The following is a 23612-nucleotide window of genomic DNA, read 5'->3' as shown; positions in this document are numbered from 1 at the left end:
CCACAGCACTAAAATCTTTCTTCTCTGAGAAAGCGGACATGGCTGCTCTTCCCTTCTGAGCATCCAGTGACCTGGCAATGCTTTTATTGCTACCATTGGTGATAACAACAAGAAAACCCTGAACAGCAGCTGCATGGAGCTGACTCCCACCTAGCCCAATGTCTGGCTTGTTCAGGTTCTCTGGCCTTCTGTGAGGGTGTGAGCACCAGAAAGGAAATGGATCTCTGGACCGTCCTACTTCCTGCATTGTATTCACAAACACCCTCTTCCTAAGCTCTCTGGATAAGTGAGGTTCCTCTTCTACCACCAATGAGTCATGCTTTATTGTAAATTATTTTGGGACTCTGAGCTAGCCCTCAGCATATTTATCCACGATAGGCTATCATTCATTAGAGCATCCCGCTGCCCCTGATTTTGTATCTCATGCTCCTCCACATTGGCTAGAGTTCCTGAGTCGAGAAGCTTAGGGTTTATTTCACAGGTCATCCACCTCGACCCCTCCAACTTTTCTCTTTGCTTAAATTTGTGTTTCAGATGAAAACAGTGAATTCTGGAATTCCCACGTCTCTCTAATTTTAATGTCTAAAAAGAAGTTGGGCATTGCAAGGTCAGGGAGGGTTTTAAGAGCTTCAGATTTAGAGAAGCTGTTGACCAAATTGTTTTGGTTTCAAACCTTAGATATACTGGTGACCATAGAGAGAGAGGTAGACTCCTGGGCTATAATCCCAGAGGCTCTTGTTCAGTAGATTTGATGTAGGTGGCCTGTTTGACATACTTTGAGACATTGTAGGAGCTTGCTGGTATGGGACTGGATTCCCAGTGGTTCTTAATGGAGCGTGATACCCAAGAAGTATTTAGGAAATCTGCGGGAGTCACTAGTATTTAATGTGTGGAGGCTGGATATGCCAAACTTCCTGCAATGTGTGGTACAATCCTACACAACAAGGAATTGTTCCACCTCAATGCTAATAGAACCTCCTTTTAGAAACACTGGGCTGGAAGGTGGATGGTGAAGGGTCTTCTGTTTTGTCCTCTGAGTAACAGAAAGTAGGTCTGGTCTTCTCATGAGGCAATCTAGGCACAACCCTAAGGTTTAGGAAAATGTTTAAGATCAGAAAAAAATTATAGGTCCAGAAATTATTGCTTAAATTATATATAATGTGGCCTTGGGTGGCATATTAATATGGTTGATATATTTTGGGTTGAGATCTCTGGAAAGCAAGAAACTTAGAACTTATGAAGGTGCTAAAACAGCCCTGCTGGAGACTGATTGTATCTCTCTAAGAAAGACATGAGGGTAAGAGTGCTCAATTTCAGCGTCTACCATCTTCTTTCTGACATTATTTCTCATTCAAGCCAATTCCCTTATCCCCCAGTCCTCTCCAAGTCTTCAGAGCTGTCCGCAACCTGCAGGAGGCGGGAGGAACTAGGTGGCCATGTGATCCTGCATGATTGCCTATAGGAAGTGGTAGGGATTTCTGAAATGTGGCGGCTGGGCTTTCGCTTGAAGCTTACTCAGGCCATAGTCCCTTTCATCTGGGTCACTCTCGTGTTTCCTCCATCGGCAGCACAGGTGCTGGAATATCATGGTCATGTGGCTGAAGATGATCAGGGGTGGGGGCAGAACCGGTCTTTCATGGAAAGTCATGATGAGCTGATACCTCTGAAACTTCCACACTTGGTTGGATATCGATTTTACTTCAAAAAATGTGTTGCTAAAATAGAGACCAAAGATAATCAAGTGAGAAAAACTCGCTGTTTTCTGAAGCATCGACTCCCCTTCACCCCTGCTGTCCTCGTCCATCCCATGTGCTCCGAAGGATCCACTTACTTAAAGACAGCAATGAGGAGGTTGACCAGCAAGATGTTTGCCACTAAGAGGTAGCAGGCCATGATGGCCGGCACGATCCAAGCTCCTGTCTTGCAGGGAGGCAGCTGGATTATTTTACCATCCTCTCGGGTCTCATTCTGTCCACAGGGAGCTGGAGGGAGCAACACAGGCAAGAAATGAGAAACTGGCAATTTGAGTTAGAAAAAAAAAAAAAAAAAAAGAAGATGGATTTGTATGAGGGTTTTACATGGAAGAAATACATAGCCATCTCAAACAGAAAAAAGTTCCAAACAAGCCAAAATTGAAAAATGAGAACTTCATTAATATCTCGAGGGGCTGCTACTCTGGCAGTGCGGGGCCTCAGTTTCACTGTCTCCCCAAGTTATCACCTGACCAGAAGAAGGGGGTGGAGCCACCTGCTTGCTCACCCTGCCTGCCGCTAGGCCCCCACACTGGGTGAGTGGCACTTGGTACTCCTTCTGAAGCCTGGTGAGGACTTTTCTTGGGTGTGCCCAAGGAGAAGAGAGTCCCACCACTGGCAAGTTACTTTCAAAATGTGCTGTAGAGGCTGTCAGCCCGACAGCTATAAGAGCAGCAGCATCTTGGGGCTATTGATCGGGAATTAACACCAGGGCAGCTGTTAATTGCTGCAAGAAACAACCTGGGAGCTCCAGCTAACGATTTGCTGTCTCGGTACAGAAGGAACAACACAGGGCAGTGCCTTGGGAAGTAGTTAGAGGGCTTGTTGCTCTCTGCTCCTGATGGATGGGATTTCACTAGGAGGGCAATGGGGGGTGATGGGCCGCGATCGTGGAGCTCACAGCCACCCCTGTTCTTCCAGCAGCATTTCCATTCCAAAAGTGTGCTTTTCAGGGCACAGGAAACAAAATCCAACTGCAGTGAATAAATGGGCAAATGGGGGAGAAAAAAGCCTGGAGGTGGGGGTGAGGAGGAAGGTGATATGTGGGATTGGCTGAGCGTGAGTAATGTGCTAATGAGGCCTGCTTGGAATTTCCGGGTAAATGCAAGAAAAAAAAATCCCTGACAAAGCTTCTTAGTGCTGCACAATGTGGCTCAGGGAGCCAGATGATGCCGTGAGGTGCCAGGCATGGGTGAGGTAGCCCTCCTCTCCAGCCTCCTATAATAGCTTTAGAACAGGGCTCTTTGCATCTACCTGTAAAAGGGGGTGGGGGGGGAGTGGGAGGAGCACCAAGAGGTCTCAGCAGTTGCCACAGGCTGCTTTTGATGATCTGCCAGGAAGATTTGAAAAGTTGACCCAGAATCTACTCGGCTGGAGTACCTGGCAAGAGGCGTCCGTTCCTTTCTCAAGAGTTTCCGTTGCTAGGCTGCACATTCTGCAGCGATTCTCAACCCTGGCTGCCCTGGGGATCACCTGGGGAGCTCTGAAAAATACCAATGCCCAGCTTGGCTCCAGACAATTGAATCAGAATCCCTGAGGGTGCCCCAGGCATCAGCATTTCTTTTTAAAACTTTCCAGGTAATTCTCAGTTGCCATGAAAGTTGAGCCCACTGAGCTAGAATTAGGCTGGAAAAATTACGTAATTTTTGACATGCTCTGAGGCCCAAAATGCATCTTCTCAGCCTATGAGGATTTTAATAACATTAGGACACCAAGACCTGGTTTTTTATGGCCAAGAAAAGAGGACCAAAGTGCTTCCTTTGGTTCTGCCTGCCAAGATGATTGGATGCAGAATCAGGCATTTTTGAGGAGCAAGAATCTTGTTTTATTATAGCAGTTGTGGCACTAAACACCCAAGACAGCCCTGTAAGAGGTCCTGATCATTTCCACCCTCAGAAGGAAAACTCAGCAACGAAGGCCCCCTGGCTTCGGCATGAAGTCAAACTCTGAGAGTGCCTGGCCCTGGGCCATGTCTTGCCACCCCCCACCTCTCCTTCTGAGCACAAACTGGACGGAGCTTCCTGCAGTTCCTAGAAATGCCATGCGCTTTCTTACTTCCTGATTTTGAGCCATGCTGCTTCTTGGCTTCTAAAAGACCCCTCAGCTACCTTGCTCCCATTCCCATGCTTCACCTGGGTGAATCCTGCTCACTCTTTAGTGCTCACCTGGCTTTCCAAAGCCCACCCAGCCCCCTTGCTGCCCCATCCAGCAAGGACTTGGGTAGGTATCTTCCTTACAATCCCAGAGCACCCTCTGCCTGCCCTTTTGGGGGTCTCTCACACTGTATCACCATTGCCAGTTTACTTGTCTGTATTCCACACAAGATTCCTGGTGGAAAGTTGCTCCTCAAGATTTCCCATCACCTGGCTCAGTGCATACACACAGCACATCCACGTGCACCTGTACAGGACGAATGTTGCATAAATACAGGAGATCATGGGGACACAGTCTTGTTGTTGGACACTAATAGACATTTCCCACACCTCCGCAGGCCTACTTGTGATGCATAGTCCTAACTCTGAGGGGTCATTAGCTCCTTTCTTAGGTTCTTTCCAGAAATCCTGCCCTCAGCTTGGCAAGGAATCTTCTTACACTCAACCAGACTTCAGCGTTTCTGCTACCCACTTGGCCACAGGCCTCATGGAATCATTGCTTTGTTTTTCTCTCCTCTGAGAAGCTTCTCGCACCTACTCTACCCACTTCCTCCCAGCCTAACAGTCTGGTAGTCTGGTCACTCCTCTATTCTGCCCTCTCCTCTGGTTCCTACTGAGATCTCTATGTAGATGCCAACAAAGAGCAGAAATAACTGCTTGGTGTTAAGTTAGAGAACTTGCACGATTTTTACAAATGTGGTCCCTGATCTCCATTTCTTGACTCCATTCTGAGAGAAGGTAAAATAAACTCGTGAGAGGCAGAGCTCATTTATTTTGCTCTTTTTGACCCTATATTGAAAGAAGGCCATGAAGACACTTCATCCACTTGGCCCCTCTGCCCAGCTGAGAGAGGAAACAAGGAACAGTAGGTGCTTGCTTGTTTCAAGTGGTCCACGTGCATTTCCATGGGCTTTAAGAAAGTGCCATCAACATATTTCCAGGTCTTTACTGAGTTCCTCTGCTTGGTTCCTCAAAGGCCCTCACTAATTAAAATATTAGAACAGCTTAATATCTTTTTTTTTTTAAACATTAGGTGCCTTCCTGAGAAACTTAATATCTTTATTGAAGATTTGATTTGATTTGATGTCAACAAATCAAATCTTGGATTTGATTTGTTTGGTGCCGGGAGCCTCCTTCCAATCTTTTGAGTATTAATTTATTCCAACTTCCCTCACCTTTTACTCATCCTGCTTTAACAGAGGTAGTATTAATTTCGTGGTTAGGAACATGTATTACAATCAGGCAGACCAGAGTTCAAACCCCAACTCTGGTGGGGTGCAGTGGCTCATGCCTGTAATCCCAGAGCTTTGGGAGGTCGAGATGGGGGATCACCTGAGGTCAGGAGTTCGAGACCAGCCTGGTCAACATGGCAAAACCCCGTCTCTATTAAAAATACAAAAATTAGTCAGGCATGGTGGCACACACCTGTAGTCCCAGCTACTTGGGAGGCTGAGGCAGGAGAATTGCTTGAACCTTGAACGTGGAGGTTGCAGTGAACTGAGATTGTGTCACTGGACTCCAGCCTGGGTGACACAGCAAGACCCTGTCTCAAAACAAAAACTCCCCCAAAACCTTGACTCTGCCATTTTCAAATGATCCGACTTTAGCTTTGTCCATAAACTTCAGCTTCCTCATCTGTGAAATGGGAGTAATAATAGTATACTACTGTCACGTAATGTACTGTCAAGATCATTATACAAGATGGTTCAGTATCTAGCACATAGCACTCAATGAACATTAGCAGATGTCGTCATTAGTATTGTTATTTCTGTAATTGATAGACTTTGAACTTCTCAGTTAGGAACTATGTTTTATTCCTCTTTGTTTTGCAATCACTAAGAATAGTACTTACTCTACAAACATGTATTGAGTGGTTATAATATGCAGAATACAGGGTATATTGGGAATTAGATGCTTCCTGTTGTTAAAGAACTCACAATTTAGTAGAGACATAGAAAGGGAACAAAACATTGCATTATTGTGTGATATGAGCTTGGATGGGGGTTCTGAGGAAACACTCACGTTTGAACTGCTATAGTCCCTCTAGCCTGGCCATACAGAGCAGTCTGGTAATCAGGACCAGCCTGAGGAACATCATCTAGGTTCTACAGCAATAGGGGTAATGTAAATGAATTAGATGATCCTTGTTACCATGACAATGACAGTAAAAATGAATAAGAAACAGCCTTCATTTGGTAATATCAGCAAAGAAACAGTGAGCATCACATGCAGCAGTTAATGCAAAATGTTGTTCTGTAATGGTTTCTAATGATGTCTTTGTTCTGGGTAGTTACCTGCCCTAGAAAGTGCTATGACTCAAACTTACAGATGTCTACCACTGATGAAGATGAACTGGTGCCTTAAAGCCCTGACAAGCAGCAGATTCCAGGGTGGAGAATAAATTATCTGGATTGTCATATGGCACCAACCATTATCTGGAGATTTATATTCCCAGGGAAATGCCCCAGGGACATGCACCCAAGATGGCATATGGGTGGATGTTTAGGGAATGTGGGCTGGTGACTTCCCCAGGCCTCTTCCTTCCCTGATTTTTGGGACCTGACATTTGGGTGACTTTTCTCTCAATCCTTTTGCAAGAGGCAAATGTATGGTCAGTACCACCTCCATACCAAGTGGCATGTTGTCACCTCCCTCTTTCATGGTGACAGTCAGTACAGAGTCCCTCTAGTGGATATTGGCTGGTTCCACCTGCCCAGTGTATATTTCCCCATCTTAGTTTCCATTTGTGGAACCACCCCTTGTCCACTCTGTCCATGAAGTATGGGTGAAAGGAACTTCAATGCCAAATCTAGGAGAAGATTAATCAGTGTGTTTTATCCCGATTTTCGTGATTGGTTCAGGGATGGACATATGTGACACACACCTGATCAATCAGCTCAATAAGCATCAGCCTTGGAACTTTTGCTGAAACTAGTATAAAAGAGAAGTTATCTTTTCACAATACAATGTAACGCTACCAAGTAGAGAAGGCCTGCCCAAGAGTGACTCCATCACAGAGAACAGAAATTGATTCCTGGCTCAGCCAGGCCTAAAACCAGCCTTCTACAGTCACACAAACCATGAGATTCTTTTTTTTTCTTAAGTAAATTTCAGTTGGGTTTCTGTCACTTGCAATTAGTCTTGACTGATGTGATCACCCCCACCTCTAGCTCCTGTCCACAAACCAGTAATAAGAGATGTTCATATTTTGGGCACCTCATTCCTGAGAGACTGCATTTGGAGTCTTGAAAGGGCATGGAAAGATTGGAAGGGGCAACATGGGATGTAAAACCTGATCTGATACCAAGGTTAAATTATTGCCAGGAGCCAGAGGCCATGCTGCTCCCCTTCTTCCCCAAAGTATAAAATAAGGGGCCTATACTGATAAAGCTCGAATTTTGTCCAGTTGGAATCTTTGACTCAGAAACTAATGACACAGATTAGACCTATTATCAAACCTCTAGGATTAATGCAGCTGGGAAACTTTGGCCAAGCACCTGGCCAAAGTTAAAGTGAAGAAAACTTATTCTAGAAGCTGGTCATAGCTTAAGATGAAGTCGTAGGGGCCTCAAGGTGACGTGCAGGTACAGAGTGGGAAGGCTACATCTATGCAGCAGTGGCAAATTAGAAGGGATCAAACATTTGGAGATTCAGATTCTCTATGGTTTATTTATGGGGGTTACATTGACCCATCACGTGGCAGAAGCCCGGAAGTGCTATTTCTGCTAACTATGCATTAATAAGTAGAAATGGATGATTGCGCTCTGGAACAAATTAATAGGTTGTTCAAGTAGAATCCTGCCAGAGTACATGGATGATAGTAAGAAAGCCCTCCCTATATATGTTGTGGAGGTTTTGGAGCACAGTCTTCCAATGGTTGAAATGTTTTTCATACATAAACTTTTATAATAACAAGTCAATGACATCCCTTACTGGAATACAAGCCGCACACGGCAAGATTTTTGTCTCTTTTGTTCACTAAACAACCTCTAGAATACTGCCTGGCACGTACTAGGTGCTCAATAAACATTTGCTGAATGCCTGCAGACATGGGTATCACACACTGCACATGTGACCTGCAATGTCAGGCATTTCTGTGAGTTACAGCTCCTCTGTTTCACTGGGTGTCTATTTTCCTATTTATGTCAAGATCTCATCAAGTGTCATCATGACCTGTCAATATAGGGTGGCTCCTGTGACAGCAAAAAGCTGACAGAGGGAAAAAATAGATTTTTTGGTTTTTGGCTTTTGGTAATCGCCAAGGTTAAAGCAATAGGTTTGGTCTTTGACAAAGGCTATAGAAAATCTCCCTCTAGACGCTGTTGTGTAAATCTCCATGGCAAGCCAACAATACTCCATCTTGCATCCATGACAGACATTGCAAATTAATCTTGATGTTTTTTCCCTCTAAGCCAAGATATGACCTTGGAAACCTTCTCAAGACAAAACTCCTGAAAGCACACCAACCAACTAAAATTGACGCAAGAGAAGGGACCTTCCTCTTAGCCCCTGTAGAAATGGGAATGTGAGGTCCGGGGTGAAAGGTCGGTGATGTTCTTCTTTTCAGGATCCTCCTCAAGCCTGCCCTATACCACCTCACAGTTGCCCAGGAACCAAAAAGGGTCAGAATAGGACATCCTGCTTATTTCAGACACTGATACTTGTGACGAGGGACCATCCTGAGAGGGCTATGGAATTCCCCCACATACATCCTGGACCTGAGGACCCTGCCCCCTGCCTATTTTAAAAGATAGCTTTAAAAATGGTGCTTTCCCAGAAAATCCTGGTCCTAGTTTTTTCCTTATTTGGGATCATCAAAAGTGATGGAGAGTAGAGATTTGATAATAAACATCTGTGGAAAGCATAATATGTGGCAATCTCCATGCTGGGCACATTACATTGGCCATTGTATTTCATCTTCTTACCAGCTCTGTAAGACATGCATTGTCCTTGATTTACAGTTGAGGAAACACGTGCCGAGGGGTGAAATGCCTTACCCAAGACCACACAGCTAATAGTGGGGTAATACCAGAACCATTCCATCTATCCAAAAAATATTGAGTTCCTGCTAATGTGCCAGGGGCAACTGGCAGTGAAGATACAATTACAAATAAAGCAGAAATGGGCACTACCCTCTGTCTGACCCTAAAGTCTGTATGTACTCTGCTGTACCTCACATGGCCTTGCCAATGTTATATTAGTGACCACCTATTGCAGGCTTAAATGGAAGGCCCTGTGCTATGAGCGTTACTTTTATCACCTCATTTTAATCTTTAGTATATTTTGACATGATAGGTCTAATGTTTCCCATTTTACATATGAAGTAGGGAGGCTCAGAAAACTTTAGGGTCCCTGTCAGGTATCTCAGAGCCAGGAAGAACAAAATCAGGATGTCTACAAAAGCCTGGTGAGCTACTAAATCCCTTTCCTTGGTGCCTCTGAAGAAAGAGCCAACATGGGATTGAGAGGAATCTCTCAATTATGAACAAATGTAGAAACAGTTCATTAGACATTGATTGTTCTTGTCCCCATCAACATGAATAACTTGGCCTGAGCTGTTCAGATGAAGTCCAAGTGCACAGAACAGTTTAAAAGTTCAGAGGGTAGAGAGAGAAATTAGGTTCCAGTGAGAGGTAAATTAGGTTCCAGTGAGAGGTATCGGGTGCACACACCTCCACCCCAAAGATTAAGACACTTGCCCTTTTGATTTCATCCTATAATATGCAGGGAGAAGAATTTATTTAATGTGCACACCATCTTGTTTCTAAAATGTCAGAGAAATTTAAAATGGAACACCAACCGATGTTTGATATAATTAGAGTCATCCTTAAAAATATGGCGAAAAAGGAATATTTCTTGAAGAATGCCCCTTCCTCTCCTGTCTGAAGAAATGTTTCAAAAGCTCAGTCCAAATCACAGGCAATAGAATAAAGAGCTTAGTTGAGTATCTGACTACATTTATCCTATTTTTTTTTTAAAGAAAGGATTTTCAGCTAAAAATCCATCTTGAAAAGATAACGAAACAAAGAGGATTTCTCCACCTCCTTTTGAAAATCTATACAGTTCACTATGGAGGATTTAGAATGCCATTAGCACAGCTGCTGTGGCTTACTGGGAGGACGAATTTGATTGAGATAATGCTGCTCTTTGGCCTTTTCCTGACACGTTTCCCTTGGCAAGACAACCAGAGATGCCTCCCTTTGCATGGCTACATCTTTCTAGAAGTTTCCTTATCTGAGGGTCTTTGATTGTGGTGGGTCCAGGTAGAGGTTTTCTCTGTGGAAACATGAGGCTCTTTCTATTGCTTTTGGTAAGTGACTGCCAATATCCTCTTATAATGGACAGGAAGAGCAGAGGTCACTGAAAATCAGGCAAGCCCAACTTTCTAGAGTCAAAAGCACCATCTACTAGCATCCCCTTTAACTTCTTTTGTGGCTTAAGTTTTTTCTCTTCACCTAACCCAAACACTAGGTAAGATGCTAACTGATAATGACATGGCACAAAGGCAGCCACTGGAAATTGATGGAAGGCCTTGGTTTTTCCATCCATGAATGAATGGAGTTGCGCTATTGATATTCCTTGCAGCGCAACAGACACACAGCTTGAGAAGTCCAAGAGGGCTTTAGGACACAGAAGCAGGGCATTAAATAGCACGGAACTAAATAGTAAGGGATGATGCTGTCAAGCTTCTTTCCATCTTCCTGACGCCATCAGAGAGAAAGTGTCAGTTTAAGCATACTATTTCTTTAACACTTCCTTAATGTTTGCGAAATTCCCTTTTTAGGAAAGACTGAGCTCAAGCATCTGGTAGAATTTCACAACAATGTAGGGTTTTTCATTCTGTTTATTTTGTGGTTATCTTCTATTTATGTCAAATGATACTGATTTTCAACTTGTGACCATAAATCTTTAAAAATAAATTAAGTTTTTAAAAAATGAGCCAATGTAACTAAAAATATTTAAGAGTAGAACAAAGGTTACAAACTAGTGAATGGGGGTATGTGGTTGACTGAAGTTTGGGAAATGCTGGATTAGATTATCTCTAAACTCCATCTATTCCTGACATTTTGTCACTCCATGATTCCAGGAAAAGGAGCAAAAGACTTGAATATGCCCCAAACTGAATCATCTATCCCAGGAGCCAACTATAGATCACTTGTAGAACCTTAATCTTTTTATTCCTGGTAGAAAAGCAAACTAGCTCCCACTGCATTAAATGGAACTCAGCCCCCACCTGGGGAAAAAAAGGGACCAATGATATAGCCTCCAACTCTTCAGGGCCATCTTGGCTTGTGGTCTATCTGCTACTTGCACACGGTTTCAGCTTTGAGCTATTCAGAACCCACTATTAAGTTGAATGTCTCATTTTTTAATCCAGTAAGTTAGCAGGATGTCACAAATCTAGGAATGTTGTGTGTGCATTGGTGGGGCAGCGGGTAGGTATGGGGGGAAGAGCGTCCTGGGGGAGAAGTGGGGAGAATTCAATTCCCTCTGTTATTTGGTTCCATGTTCTTCCTATACTATATATCTAGCTTTACCTGGAAACAAAAATTATCATTTATTTGAGAAAAGAGCTTCTAAATTCCAACCTTAGTATTTCATTATTTTGCATCAGGAATTAGTATCAAAAAGATTTTATGCAAATTTTGCTGGGAAAGAATATATATCTAAACTAGCCTATTGTACATGCCAGTGGGTTTGCTGCCATGATTAGGAGATCCATTGCATTAACAGCCCCAATTTCTCTCCCCTCCCTGGATCCATACTGCTTTGTCATGTGATGTTAGAATTTCTATCACTAAACAGGTGGGATCTCTTTCCTCACCCCTTGATTCTGAGTTTGGCCACGTGGTTTGCTTTGGTGAGTGGAATGTTAGCAAATGTGACCCACACAGAACCTTGGAAAATCCCTTAATGTTTCTGTTTCCACTTTTTCGCTTCCGCCATTACCATAAGAGACATGTGTGAGCTAGCCTGTTGTAGAATGAAACACAGGGAACCTCTGCTTCCAGCTGCTTCTGTTGTCTGAGCTGAGGCTGTTCTGGAGGAGGTGATAGCCAGCTGACCTCCTGGCATGTGATTGAGCCCAGCCCAGACCAGAAGAACCATGCAGCAACTCTGTCTTGTGAGTTCAATACGTGCTTATGGCGTTAAGTTCCTGAATTCTAAGGTAGTTTTTCCTATAGCATTTTTGTGCTGAAAAATACCTGATACACAAGCTAAATTTCCCTTGCCCTGCTCACAGCTGGAAGAGGCAGCCCTGCATCCTTCAGGCTGACAAAGTCCTTTCCTCATTTCTTCACTTCCCCTTTCACCCAATTCAGGCTACAGATGATTAGAGCAGATCCCACCATTGACCAAGAAGGACTGAGTTCACTGAAATGACCAGTGACTAATCGGACTCTTTGTTTTTAGAAATGAAACAGAAGTGCAGAGACTTAAGTTAGATAATGGCAAGTACTTAAAGATCATATAGAGTCAGACCTCACTGGGTCATGTAAAGCAAGCCATATGAGAGAGGGATGGGAGAGGAAGGGAGAAAGGAAATGGGAGAGAGAGCAAGAGAGGAGGAGAGAGATGATTGATTGATTATTGATTGAGGCAGGAGAGAAGTAGAGAGAAAAGCAGAGTGTGGTCATGTCTTCTGATTCTGACTTTCCAAAACCACTTCTGGTTTTGTTCCCAGTCAGCTCACGCATGTTATTCTCTGCTTCCTGTCTTTGAATGCCTCTGCGGTTTTCTCTTAGACACTTATAGTCAGTCTTTATTGAACCTACTTTGTGTAGTTTTGTTTTCTTACGATCAACATTTTTCTCTGGTTGAGAACATAGTCGTTAAGGCTTTAGAAGGAATCAGTTTCCTTGCCTAGTAGTTTCATCAGAGAAGGAAGGGAGGGGCTGTGAGAAGGGAGAGGGAAGCTCTGGGAAGGGTTGGAAGAATGGAAATAATTGTGTTTAACTCACAGTTTTACTCAGGGCTTGCCTCATCATCATCATTACACCTTCATTTTGATATTTGCATATGCCAAATAGGATTAGATAAGCTCTTTGCTTCTTCAAACCAAAACAACAAAAAAATTTCAGAGAAAAAATAAGTTACTCTTTCGGATTTTTGTGTTGCTGTCCACCTACCTGTAATTCATCACAACTCCCCGACCTGCAACAATACACCTTTCAAAGCAATGAGGGCAGGAGGAGGCGCCCCTTCCCCTGTAGGTGAAGGGAGCTGGAGTCTGTTCTCATCGCCTTTACCGTGGAAGGTTTTCCCTGTGGGTCCACACTACCTTAGCCTACAGGCCACACGCTAAGGAATATGCTTGTTGTTTCTGTTTAAAATGGGATTGTATTACTTCTCAGAAGCCCATACATATTTAGGGTATTAGAGTATTTGAAGAGGGAAGAGCCCTTCAAGAGGGGCCTTCTTAGGAAAAGAACCAGCAACCTGACATCAGGGCTCTCTGTGCCTGGAAGGATCAGTCCAGGGAGCCAGACTGCATGTCTATGTGTAAACGCACATCAGGGGACACGAGGCTATACCACCTCCAAAGAAATAATCTATGGCTCCTGTCGACTCCCATTGGATTGCGCCTGAGGGGTTATATGATATCTACAGAAATGATCAACGTGGCTCCTAATATTTGGGAATGCATATACAAGCAAACAAGTTCCTGCTGACATTATTTACAAATCCCCTGGTAAGAGACAATGCAAGAAACCCATCTGTACTTACAGCTCACGGTCCAGGCTCGAATCTCTCTGATCTGCAGGCACTCATTCCTCTCTGTGCCCTCTGGATCCCAAGCTCTGTTTACTGTTAAAACTTGAGCTTTTCATGCTTCAACTGATGCTCCTCAAACAACCAAGAATGCAGATAATAGGCAGTCCACGTTCCACTTAGAATCTAAGCAGCTGTGGGCTTTTGTGTTGTGACTATCTGTCCAACTGTATGCTGAATATGAACTGCTACGAGTATGATAAAATAGTTGGGTGACAGCATACCCTTGTATTGTGGGCTAACAACATCGTTCTTTCCCAGAGCCATATTGACATATGTCAGTTGTATTGTTAAAATACAACAAATAAACATTTTCATCTTGGCAGATTTATCTGGTTTTATTTTATTCTTTGAGAAGTTTTGCTCTTGTTGCCCAGGCTGGAGTGCAATGGCGCGATCTCAGCTCACTGCAACCTCCATCTCCTGGGTTCAAGTGACTCTCCTGCCTAAGCCTCCTGAGTAGCTGGGATTACAGGCACATGCCACCATGCCTGGCTAATTTTGTATTTTTAGTAGAGATGGGGTTTCGCCATGTTGGTCAGGCTGGTCTCGAACTCCTGACCTCAGGTGATCCACCCACCTTGGCCTCCCAAAGTGCTGGGATTACAGGCATGAGCCACTGTGCCCAGCCTAGATTTATCTGTTAAAAAATAATAAACTGAGATACCAATCATTTGAATTGGGGTGGGGGCGGGCCAAGGGGGAAAGGATAGGCAAGGCACTTTGCTGTTCATCATTTTTTAAATTATATTTTAAATAGTCACATTATCCCACATTACTAAATCATTTTGTGAAGTCACTAGACACAAGGTACTAACCTTGGGTAGGTTCAGATTGAGACTTAGATCTGACATTTGCCATCTATGTCCTATGGGTAAGTCCTTTGATATATCTGAGCCTCAGTGTCCTCATTTCTAATCCTGACCTAATGATGATAATAGAAATAGTGTTAATAACAGTGATGATGATACATTTTCAGCTTCCCTCATCATTCATTCAACAGGTATTTATGGAGCCCCTACTGTGTACCAGGAACTTTTCTAAGTGCTCGGGATACACCAGTGAGCAAAACATCAAAGATCCCTGCCCCGAGACTATCTATGGTGGGGAAGGGATGGTGGTGGTGATAGTGGATGGACAGAAAAGAAACAACAGCGTAATAGATAAATAAGCTAAGCAGGCTGTCAGGAGGTGATAAATACTGTGGGAGAAAGTACAGAACACAGGGTAGGAAGATCAGGTGTGATGTGGGAAGCCACATCGAGAGGGCAAGATTTGAACAAAGACTCCAACCTCAGATGAGGGAGTTGGATAAGAGGCTCTCTGGGGAAAGGATGCTCTAAGCACCAGGCACTGCTTGGCCCAGGGGTGGATGCGGGTCAGCTGCATTCTGTGAACACAAGAAGGTCCCCAGTCTGGAGTAATGCCGGGGAGTAGCTGGAGAAGAGGAAAGAATACCGAGGGGTAGGAGCACGAAAAGCAGCATGTGGGGACTGTGGAAGGACCTCGGAGGATCAAATCAAGCTCCAAGGCAAGGATATAAGCTTGTAACAGTAAGGCATTATTATTTATTATAATCCTTTATTGGATTTATTAAAGAAACTGAGTAATTGCTCCTCATCCATTCCACTTCTGGCCTGATGGTTTCTCATCTACTAAGTAAACCCTCTCTTCATTATTTCTATTTTCCCCACCAGATCCTCAATGCCCTTACATGAAATCTGCTGTACTTAGGTGAGAGATCTGAAGGCAGCTGAATGTTGGTCCTATGCAGTCTGCAACAGAGACTCTCAGACTCCTTTCTGTGTCTACCTACTGTAAGAAATGGTGGGCAAAGGAAAATGTGTGCCAGGGAGGGGTCAGGTTTCCTCTCAATCCCACCCACATACACAGCTGCCCTGCCTTTATTGGCCAAACAGCAGTCTGCCAAGAGAAAGTTGATTTCTAATCTGGTTTGAGCAAAACCAACCTTTATAGGTAGATGAAAACCTCACAGTATGAGGTTTGGGAGCGGGAACAAGGTTCTTATTGATGACATCAGGGCAGAAACCCAGCTTTTCTCACTGCAGCTAAACTTCTTAGTGGTTGCTGCTTAGCTCACACTGTTCACTGCACCTGCTGTGTCAAAGAACAATAAGCTTGGATGCAGGAAAAATCCTTCTGTTCCTTAAGCACCTTAAACTTGTTCCAGGCGAGAAACCCAAACTGAAGCTATAGCCAGAGGTGAACCCGAACAATTTTATGGACAGTTTCACTCAACAATGACACCCATCATAAAGTACGTAAAGAGAAAGGGTAGATTTAAATTCTCATTTTCAGTATTCCTGAAGACAGGAAGGTTGCTACTTTCAAGGTGGCTTACAGAAAATCTGTATTTTTCTTTTATGCCTGGAAACGTGCACATGCTCATACACAGCAAAGATCAACTAAGTTGATAATATTCATTAGAGTATTTGAAAATTAGATGGCTTCACTTTGCCAACACATAAACTCTCCAGAGAACAAACTGGTGATATGTCAAATCTAACCTACGCTTTAAAAAAAAAATATGGCCATCACATTTTTAATAAGCGAATGCTTCATGCAGTGCCACTCTAAACAATGCTATGTGAATGGCATTTCCTTTGGCCAAGCTGGTCTGAATAGACCTGTGGGAAAATCCTAAAACTAAACCGCAAGCCGTATAAACTTCGGCTAGTTTCTGGATCCTACATAGAAAGAAAACAAGTTGGGCTTTTTCCACTTATATCCCTTGTCGAATTGCGAAACAAAAACTGTTTGCTGGGCTCTGATAGACAAGTATTCGTGGGGGTATTTACGGACTTAGGGAGTTTATAAAAGAATGTTCTGTCTTCCTTTCTCTACATCTTGTGCAACTATTTAGTAAAAAGGGGACAGTTAATATTCACGCTTTGTGCTGCATTCTCAATGATCATACAAATATACACATACACACACAAGAGAGAGAGAGAGGAGAGAGATGAGAGAGAAAGAGAGACAGGAGAGTGGAGAGCTAAAAGAAGGCAATCGGGGTCAAGTCCAGCTTGAATACTAAGTTAAGCTAACAAGATATAAGGGAGTAGCCTCATGCCTGAATTGGATACATGAACTGACTACAATAAAATATGTGTGAAAGATGCAATTCTACTTAAGGTGTCTAGTGGAATAAAAGTGATAATTGTTCACTGGGGCCACAATAGGACATGCCAACATGCGCAGACACAAGGCAAACGGCTGAGATTTTTTTCTATAATCTTCAGATAGGGTTGACATGGATCTGATACAACAAATTTCAAGCCCAAGCACAGCAAGCATTTATAATTATCTAGCAAACAAATCTGGTTGCAACCATCCTAGAGATGCACACATCAGATTCTATGCCAGGCGCTTTCATATACAATATTTCATCATTACAACAAACACCTTTTTAAAAAGGTATTAAGGTTATAGAGGTTGATCATTAAGACAAAATGGCATAAACCCTACAGGAAACACTGTATTCGTTTGTTTTTCAAAATTTTTGTTTCACAGACACTTATTAAAAACTTGCTATACCCCAGGCATTATTCTATATGCTTTGTAAATTTCAACTCATAAAGAATACAAAGTAGGTACTATTATTATGGCCATTTTACAGATGAGTAAATTGAAACACAAATAGGCAAGTAACTTGCACAATGACACACAGCTAGTAAGAGGCAGAGCCTGGATTCAAACTAGGATTCCATCATCTTAGCCACTACCTTGTGCTATTTCTCAAGGTGTGAAAGCTATTTTAAAAGCAGGAGGATTTGCATGCCCAGATATCTGCATTTAGACTTTCCTTGTGTTCCATCCTTTTGTCTGGGTCAGTGGCTCTCAACTGGTGACACCCATAAGTATTAATCCTTCCATGTTATAAAGACTTTTGAGGGCAAGTATGGCTGTAAAGCGAGTTTGGCTAACATGCTTGCTTTGGCACCACATCTATGTAGATAATACACTTAATGTAAATGGAATCCTTATCCCCATAAATACAATGAAAGAAACGAAAAAGCCCAGTCTTCATTTAACTATTGTCCAATAATTCCTTTGTAAATGAGTAAACCGATACTCTTTGGAAGAGACATAACCAATTTCAGGCTAGGAAATATTTATATTGTGTTGGATGAGGTGATTCATTCCACAGCCTCAAACACTCAATGTAAGCCCTCTTCAGGTCTTGTTTATCCTGCATCTGTTTTTAATCCATGGAAACAGAGCCTCTCCATTTCACTAGACAGCGTAGATGGACTCAAGAATAAGCAGTCTGTTTAGGCATAGCTATGTGCACCTAACTTGACTGATAGTTTTATTTAGCATAGTAGGGTTGGGTTTGCAGTAGGAGTCTGTTGAGAAGAGGTTAAGGACAAGCATAAAATAAGACTTATACAAGCAATGAACAAAGCGAAATCTTGTTTTGCTGTATGTCATGAAGAATAGCTTATTATTTCACGTGACTAGGTGATTGAAGGAACTAGTTATATTGATGGTTGCCATGGATATGCACTGCTCTAACTGGCCCCAGATTATAATAGGAACCAGAGACGATGAGTTTAGGAATAGCAGGCAAAGGGATCTGGCTTTATCAACTTGTAGAAGTCTGTGTGTCAGCATCTGAGATCAATCAGGATGTCCACATCTGTCTAGTTTGTACTTAGTAAAACAAAAAAAGATGTTCACAATCACATTTGTGGGTTTCAAAATCCAAGAGATGAATTTGCTTTCATAGAATACTAATAACAATGGCAGGTTTACAGGGCCAGGTGGGTAAAGCAGGGCCAACAATATCTACCTTGCAATGTTCTTTTCATTTAATTGATATATGTATATTTATATAAATACAAAAATGTAAAAAGTATTTAAAATACATATTTTTCATTGCTTCTGCCTTGCTTAGGTCTGTCTCCTGTCTAAGTTATGTTTCCATGGAACAGACTCCAACCATTGATCCAGGAGCAATAGTTCATGGGACTTAACCTACTCTATTTTGATATTTAAAGTGATTAATTTAAGGTTACTTCCATTTTTGTGTGCATGTGTGCATAAGTCTGAAATATTTAATGCTCAAGGTTGGAGTTGCTTTAGATTTTGGGACTCTGTATTTGTGTAGAATCTTCTTGCTGGGCAATCCATCACTAGCCTAACTTAAGACATTTATACGTGTAAAAATAATGGAGCTGCATTAAAAAAATCTATAATTCAGATTTTCTTTTCTTTTTTTTTTTTTTTTGCTAATTCAGTTTCACTTGGTAGTTAGCATTAATAAAGTTTTGGGTAACATTACTAGAGTTTTTGTTTGTTTGTTTGTTTTCGTTTTTTTCCCCGAAACAGTCTCACTTTGTCTCCCAGCCTGGAGTGCAGTGGCACGATCTCAGCTCACTGCAACCTCTGCCTCCTGGGTTCAAGCGATTCTCCTGCCTCAGCCTCCCAAGTAGCTGGGATTACAAGTATGCACCACCATGCCCAGCTAATTTTTGTATTTTTAGTGGAGATGGGGTTTCACCATGTTGGCCAGGCTGGTCTCGAACTCCTAACCTCAACTGATCAGCCTGCCTCGGCCTCCCAAAAAGTGTTGGGATTACAGGCATAAGCCACTGCTTCTGGCCTTAGATATTTTAAAAGTAAATCTGCTAGTGAGCAACATTCACTATTGTTTTCTCTCTATCTGAAAGGACCTTGGTGTGTATTAAGTAGACTGAATATCAGGTTATGATGACATGACCTCTCAACTACTGGAGAAAGTAGAATCAGGTACCAAGTGTCCATTGAATGGCCACCAAATCATTTGAGATCAGGGAGAAGCTATTCAATTGCAAATAAAATATGGTGCTTGATTCCACATATCTCCAGGATGGGAACACTTGCAATTATCTTTTATAGTCTATCTTCCAATCTTTCACATTCTTTTTCTTTCCTTTTATTCCATTGTCTTTCATTTCCTTGCTTATTTTGGAAGAGATAATGAGGTAAATTTTCTGTTCCATCTGAATAACAGTATCAGTTATTTTGAGCTGGTCAGAAAATGTCTCCCTGATGTATCTTACCAAATGGAAGCCCATAGCATCTGTTTAGAGGCTTGACAGGAAGTCTCTCCTCTCTAGACTAATGACCTGCAGCAGAAGCTTATCTGATTCCAAATTCTGCCATACCTACAGACACACAGGAGACAGGGAACACAGGACTCAGGCTCCGGAGCCGGCCAACATGGGTTCAAGTCTTAGCTCTGCCATTTAGTAGCTGTGTAAGCTTTGGCAGTTCACACAAGCTCCCTGGGCCTCAGTTTCTTCAGTTATGAATTAGGTGATAATCACAGCTACCTTAAGAGTGTTGTTGTGTAGATAAACGAGTTGTTGCTGATGTGTGCAAAGGTTTAGCACAGCACCTGCCACATAGCACTCTGTAAATGCTGACCATTTCTGCTGGAGGCCCTGTACCTTAGAGGCTCACAGTCCAGGCTTCTGAGCCAGCTGCCAGGGTTCTAAGTCCAACCCTGCCTCTCAAATAACTGTACCTCTTAGGCAAGTTACTGATTAAGTTAAATGTGAACCATATGTACTTTCTCAGAGTAGACCATTTTTGACTTACAAAAAAGGTAGTTTCATAGGGTTCCACAGAATACACAGGTATATTCTCTGTGCCTCAGTTTCCTCGCCCATTAAACATAGGGGCAATAATCCTATCTCGTAGGATTGTTACGGGGATTAAATGAGTTAGTATTCATAACACATGTGGGACAGTGCTTGATACACAGAAAGCACTATGTAAGTATTTACTGTTATTATTTTTATGACCCTCACATCTCTTTACTACCTGACTACCTAAATTTTTCTCAATAATAGCATGTTTATTGATCCTTCTTTTTGCTTCTGTAGAAGCAGAAAGAGGCTTCTGCTTTCTGTGTTGCCAGCAGTGTCTCTCTGCCCCTTTGAAGCCTGACTGACTTTGTCCCCTTCATTTTCTCCATGTCCACCTTGACTGTTGGCATTTGCATACTCACTAAGGACACAGTGCTTTGCATTAGCTGGCAGTGGTTCCCGGATGTCTTTGTCTTCTTTACATATTGATCCTGGAGAAAAATTCCTTAAGTTATGTTCAAATGTGGAATTTCTAATGCTTTCCTATGCTTTTTAACAAAAACAGACTTTTAACAAACTTAAATAAGTTTAGATTTGTAGAAAAGTTGCAGAGTTCGTACAGAAAATTCCTGTTCTGTATATTCCTTACCCAGTCTCCATTAATGCTAAAGTCTTAAATAGCCACCTATATTTGCCAAACCTAAGAAATTTACATTCATAAGTTACTGTTTGAACATTACTATTAGCTAAACTCCAAACTTGATGCAAATTTCATTAGTGTTCCACTGAAATTCTTTTTCTCTTCCAGGATCCCACATTGTGTTTTATCATCATTCTCCTTAGTTTCCTCTGTTTGGTGACAGTTCTCCAGTCTCTCCCTATTTTTTAAGACTTTGGCACTGAGTCTTGAGGAGTACTGGTCAGACATTTTGTAGCATGTCACTCAATTTGAGTTTGTCTGATTTTTGTTTTCTTCTTATGATTAGACGGGGGTTATGGGTTTTTGGAAAAAAATCACAAAAATGAAATGCTCTTCTTTTTATAACATATTCTCAGCCCTAACACCTCTTTTTAATAATAACTATTTCCTACTGCTCCTTTATTCTTCTGAAGTGAAATTTATAGATGATATAATTTACCTGTACATGTAGTCATAGAAGACTCAATATAATGTCCTAATTTTAAATAAAGGGGAAATCAAAGGAACATAATTTATAATAAAATAACTATTTCATTATATAAATGTTCAGACACAACAATTCCAGAAGCCATAGTGCAGTGGTCAAATGCTTACACCTAAATGAAGAACTTCCATGAATAACAGACACAAATGTAGACAGATGTGAGGCTCAAATACAATGAGGAACATTGTCTTTGGTGAGTTGATTTTCCAAAATGGCGAACAACCCATGAGAAAGTTCCAAAGCAAACAAAATACCATCTCCCTCGATTTTCATGGTGGTTTCATTCCTGGAAAAATTCACAGCTTATTAGAAACATGGAAAAATTTGTGTATTTAAATGTAAAATGGAGTTGGGCTTAGATAATTATAACCAGGTTTTCACCTATGTGAATGTCTGCTGGGATAGCAGAAAGCTGTGTGAATAGAGAACAATGCTTCATTGTGGGAGTGTCCTGTGCACCGCAGGTTACACACACAGCCTGGGCTCTAACTCCTCAGTGTCAATGATGCCCCTGATCAGGGAGGGCAAGCAAAAACAATCAGGGAGGGCAAAAAAACTTCAATTTCCAAGGTAAAGTTTCCAAAACATGGGGGCCATGCTGCCCGTCAAGACCACGACTGTTAGAGTTCAGGTCTAATCAATTCATCTCACAGTGAAGAATTGGGCTCAGGTCCTCATAGCCAGCACATTAGGGCAAACAGCCTGGAAGCCAGGCTTGCCAGCTCCTACACTGCAGGGTCTGGTGTTTGTTGAGCCCTCAAAAAGGGTTCTGGTAACCCTTGGATTGATGCAGAAATGTAGGTTAAATCATGCAATTCACGTCACACACACACACACACACACACACACACACACACACTACCAACACCACCACGCTTGGATTGATGCAGAAATATAGGTTAAATCATGCAATTCATATCACACACACACACACACACACAAACACACTACCAACACCACCACCCTTGGATTGATGCAGAAATGTAGGTTAAATCATGCAATTCATTTCACACACACACACACACACACCCAACACCACCACCCTTGGATTGATGCAGAAATGTAGGTTAAACCATGCAATTCATGTCACACGCGTGCACACACACACACACACTACCAACACCACCACCCTTAGATTGATGCAGAAATGTAGGTTAAATCATGCAATTCATGTCACATGCACACACACACAACCAACACCACCACCCTTGGATTGATGCAGAAATGTAGGTTAAACCATGCAATTCATGTCACACGCACACACACACACTACCAACACCACCACCCTTGGATTGATGCAGAAATGTAGGTTAAATCATGCAATTCATGTCACACACACACACACACACACACATACACTACCAACACCACCACCACCAACAACAACATGATCATCAACTCAATTCCTGCACAAAATCCTTCACTTCATAGTTTTCCCAGTGAATTAGGAGAACATTCAAATCCTTACACTAGCCTAAAAGGCCCTGCACAACTTGGCCCTGGTCTGCCTCTCCAACTTTATTCCCCACCATTCTCTCCTTGCATACCATACTTCCACCCTGCTGGTCTTCTCTCAGTTACTGGCAGGAGGAGTACCCTCCCTTCTGTCTCAGGACTTTGCACTGGCTGTTTCCCCTGCCTGGGCTCTTTTCCTACTCTTTCCCTAGCAAATGCCTGCTTATTCTGCATAGCTTGGCTTGAAAGTCACTTCCTCAGAGAGCCTTTCTCTGAGCCCCAAATATATCTCCTTGTTAGATGTTCTCATAGCACTCTGTATTCGTTCATCACATACTTAGCAGAGCTTACGATTAAGTATTTATTTGTGTAATTCTGGGTTTGATCTCTGATGCCTCTACTAGGCTATGAGCTCCCAAGGAGGCAGGAGCTTCATCAGTTTTTCTCATTACTATTCCCCATTACGCAGGAGAATGCCTGGAACAGAGTTGGTTCCAAATATTTGCTGAATCCATGAATGAATGAATAATTAGGTTAGCTGCCCAGAATGACTTTCAGGCTGGCTGGCAGGCTGACACAATGGGAGAAACAATCGTGGTTTTTCATGAGGAGCAGCAGCATAACACCTTGGTTCTGTTTTGCTGTAGAGAGAGAGGCATGCTATTTGAGACTGCTTATTTTGGCTTAGTTGTTTCAGTG

At 42.4% G+C, this 23612-nt stretch overlaps 1 protein-coding gene across 25 annotated transcripts in view; it reads right to left on the bottom strand.

Moving 5' to 3' along the window:
* The window catches only part of TRPM3 (transient receptor potential cation channel subfamily M member 3), a 920173-nt gene that overhangs the window by 20411 nt on the left and 876150 nt on the right, over positions 1-23612 (bottom strand). For all 25 annotated transcript variants that reach the window (XM_037997448.2, XM_073021525.1, XM_073021526.1 and 22 more), the window contains 2 exons: positions 1832-1982; positions 1516-1715 (listed from right to left, as the gene is read on the bottom strand). In XM_037997448.2, coding sequence (XP_037853376.1) covers positions 1516-1715; positions 1832-1982 — 351 coding nt within the window. The remainder of the gene's footprint in view (positions 1-1515; positions 1716-1831; positions 1983-23612) is intronic.

This window comes from Chlorocebus sabaeus, chromosome 12 (assembly GCF_047675955.1).
Source record: "Chlorocebus sabaeus isolate Y175 chromosome 12, mChlSab1.0.hap1, whole genome shotgun sequence".
Lineage (NCBI taxonomy): Eukaryota > Metazoa > Chordata > Mammalia > Primates > Cercopithecidae > Chlorocebus > Chlorocebus sabaeus.
This window is presented reverse-complemented; position numbering and strand designations above follow the sequence as displayed.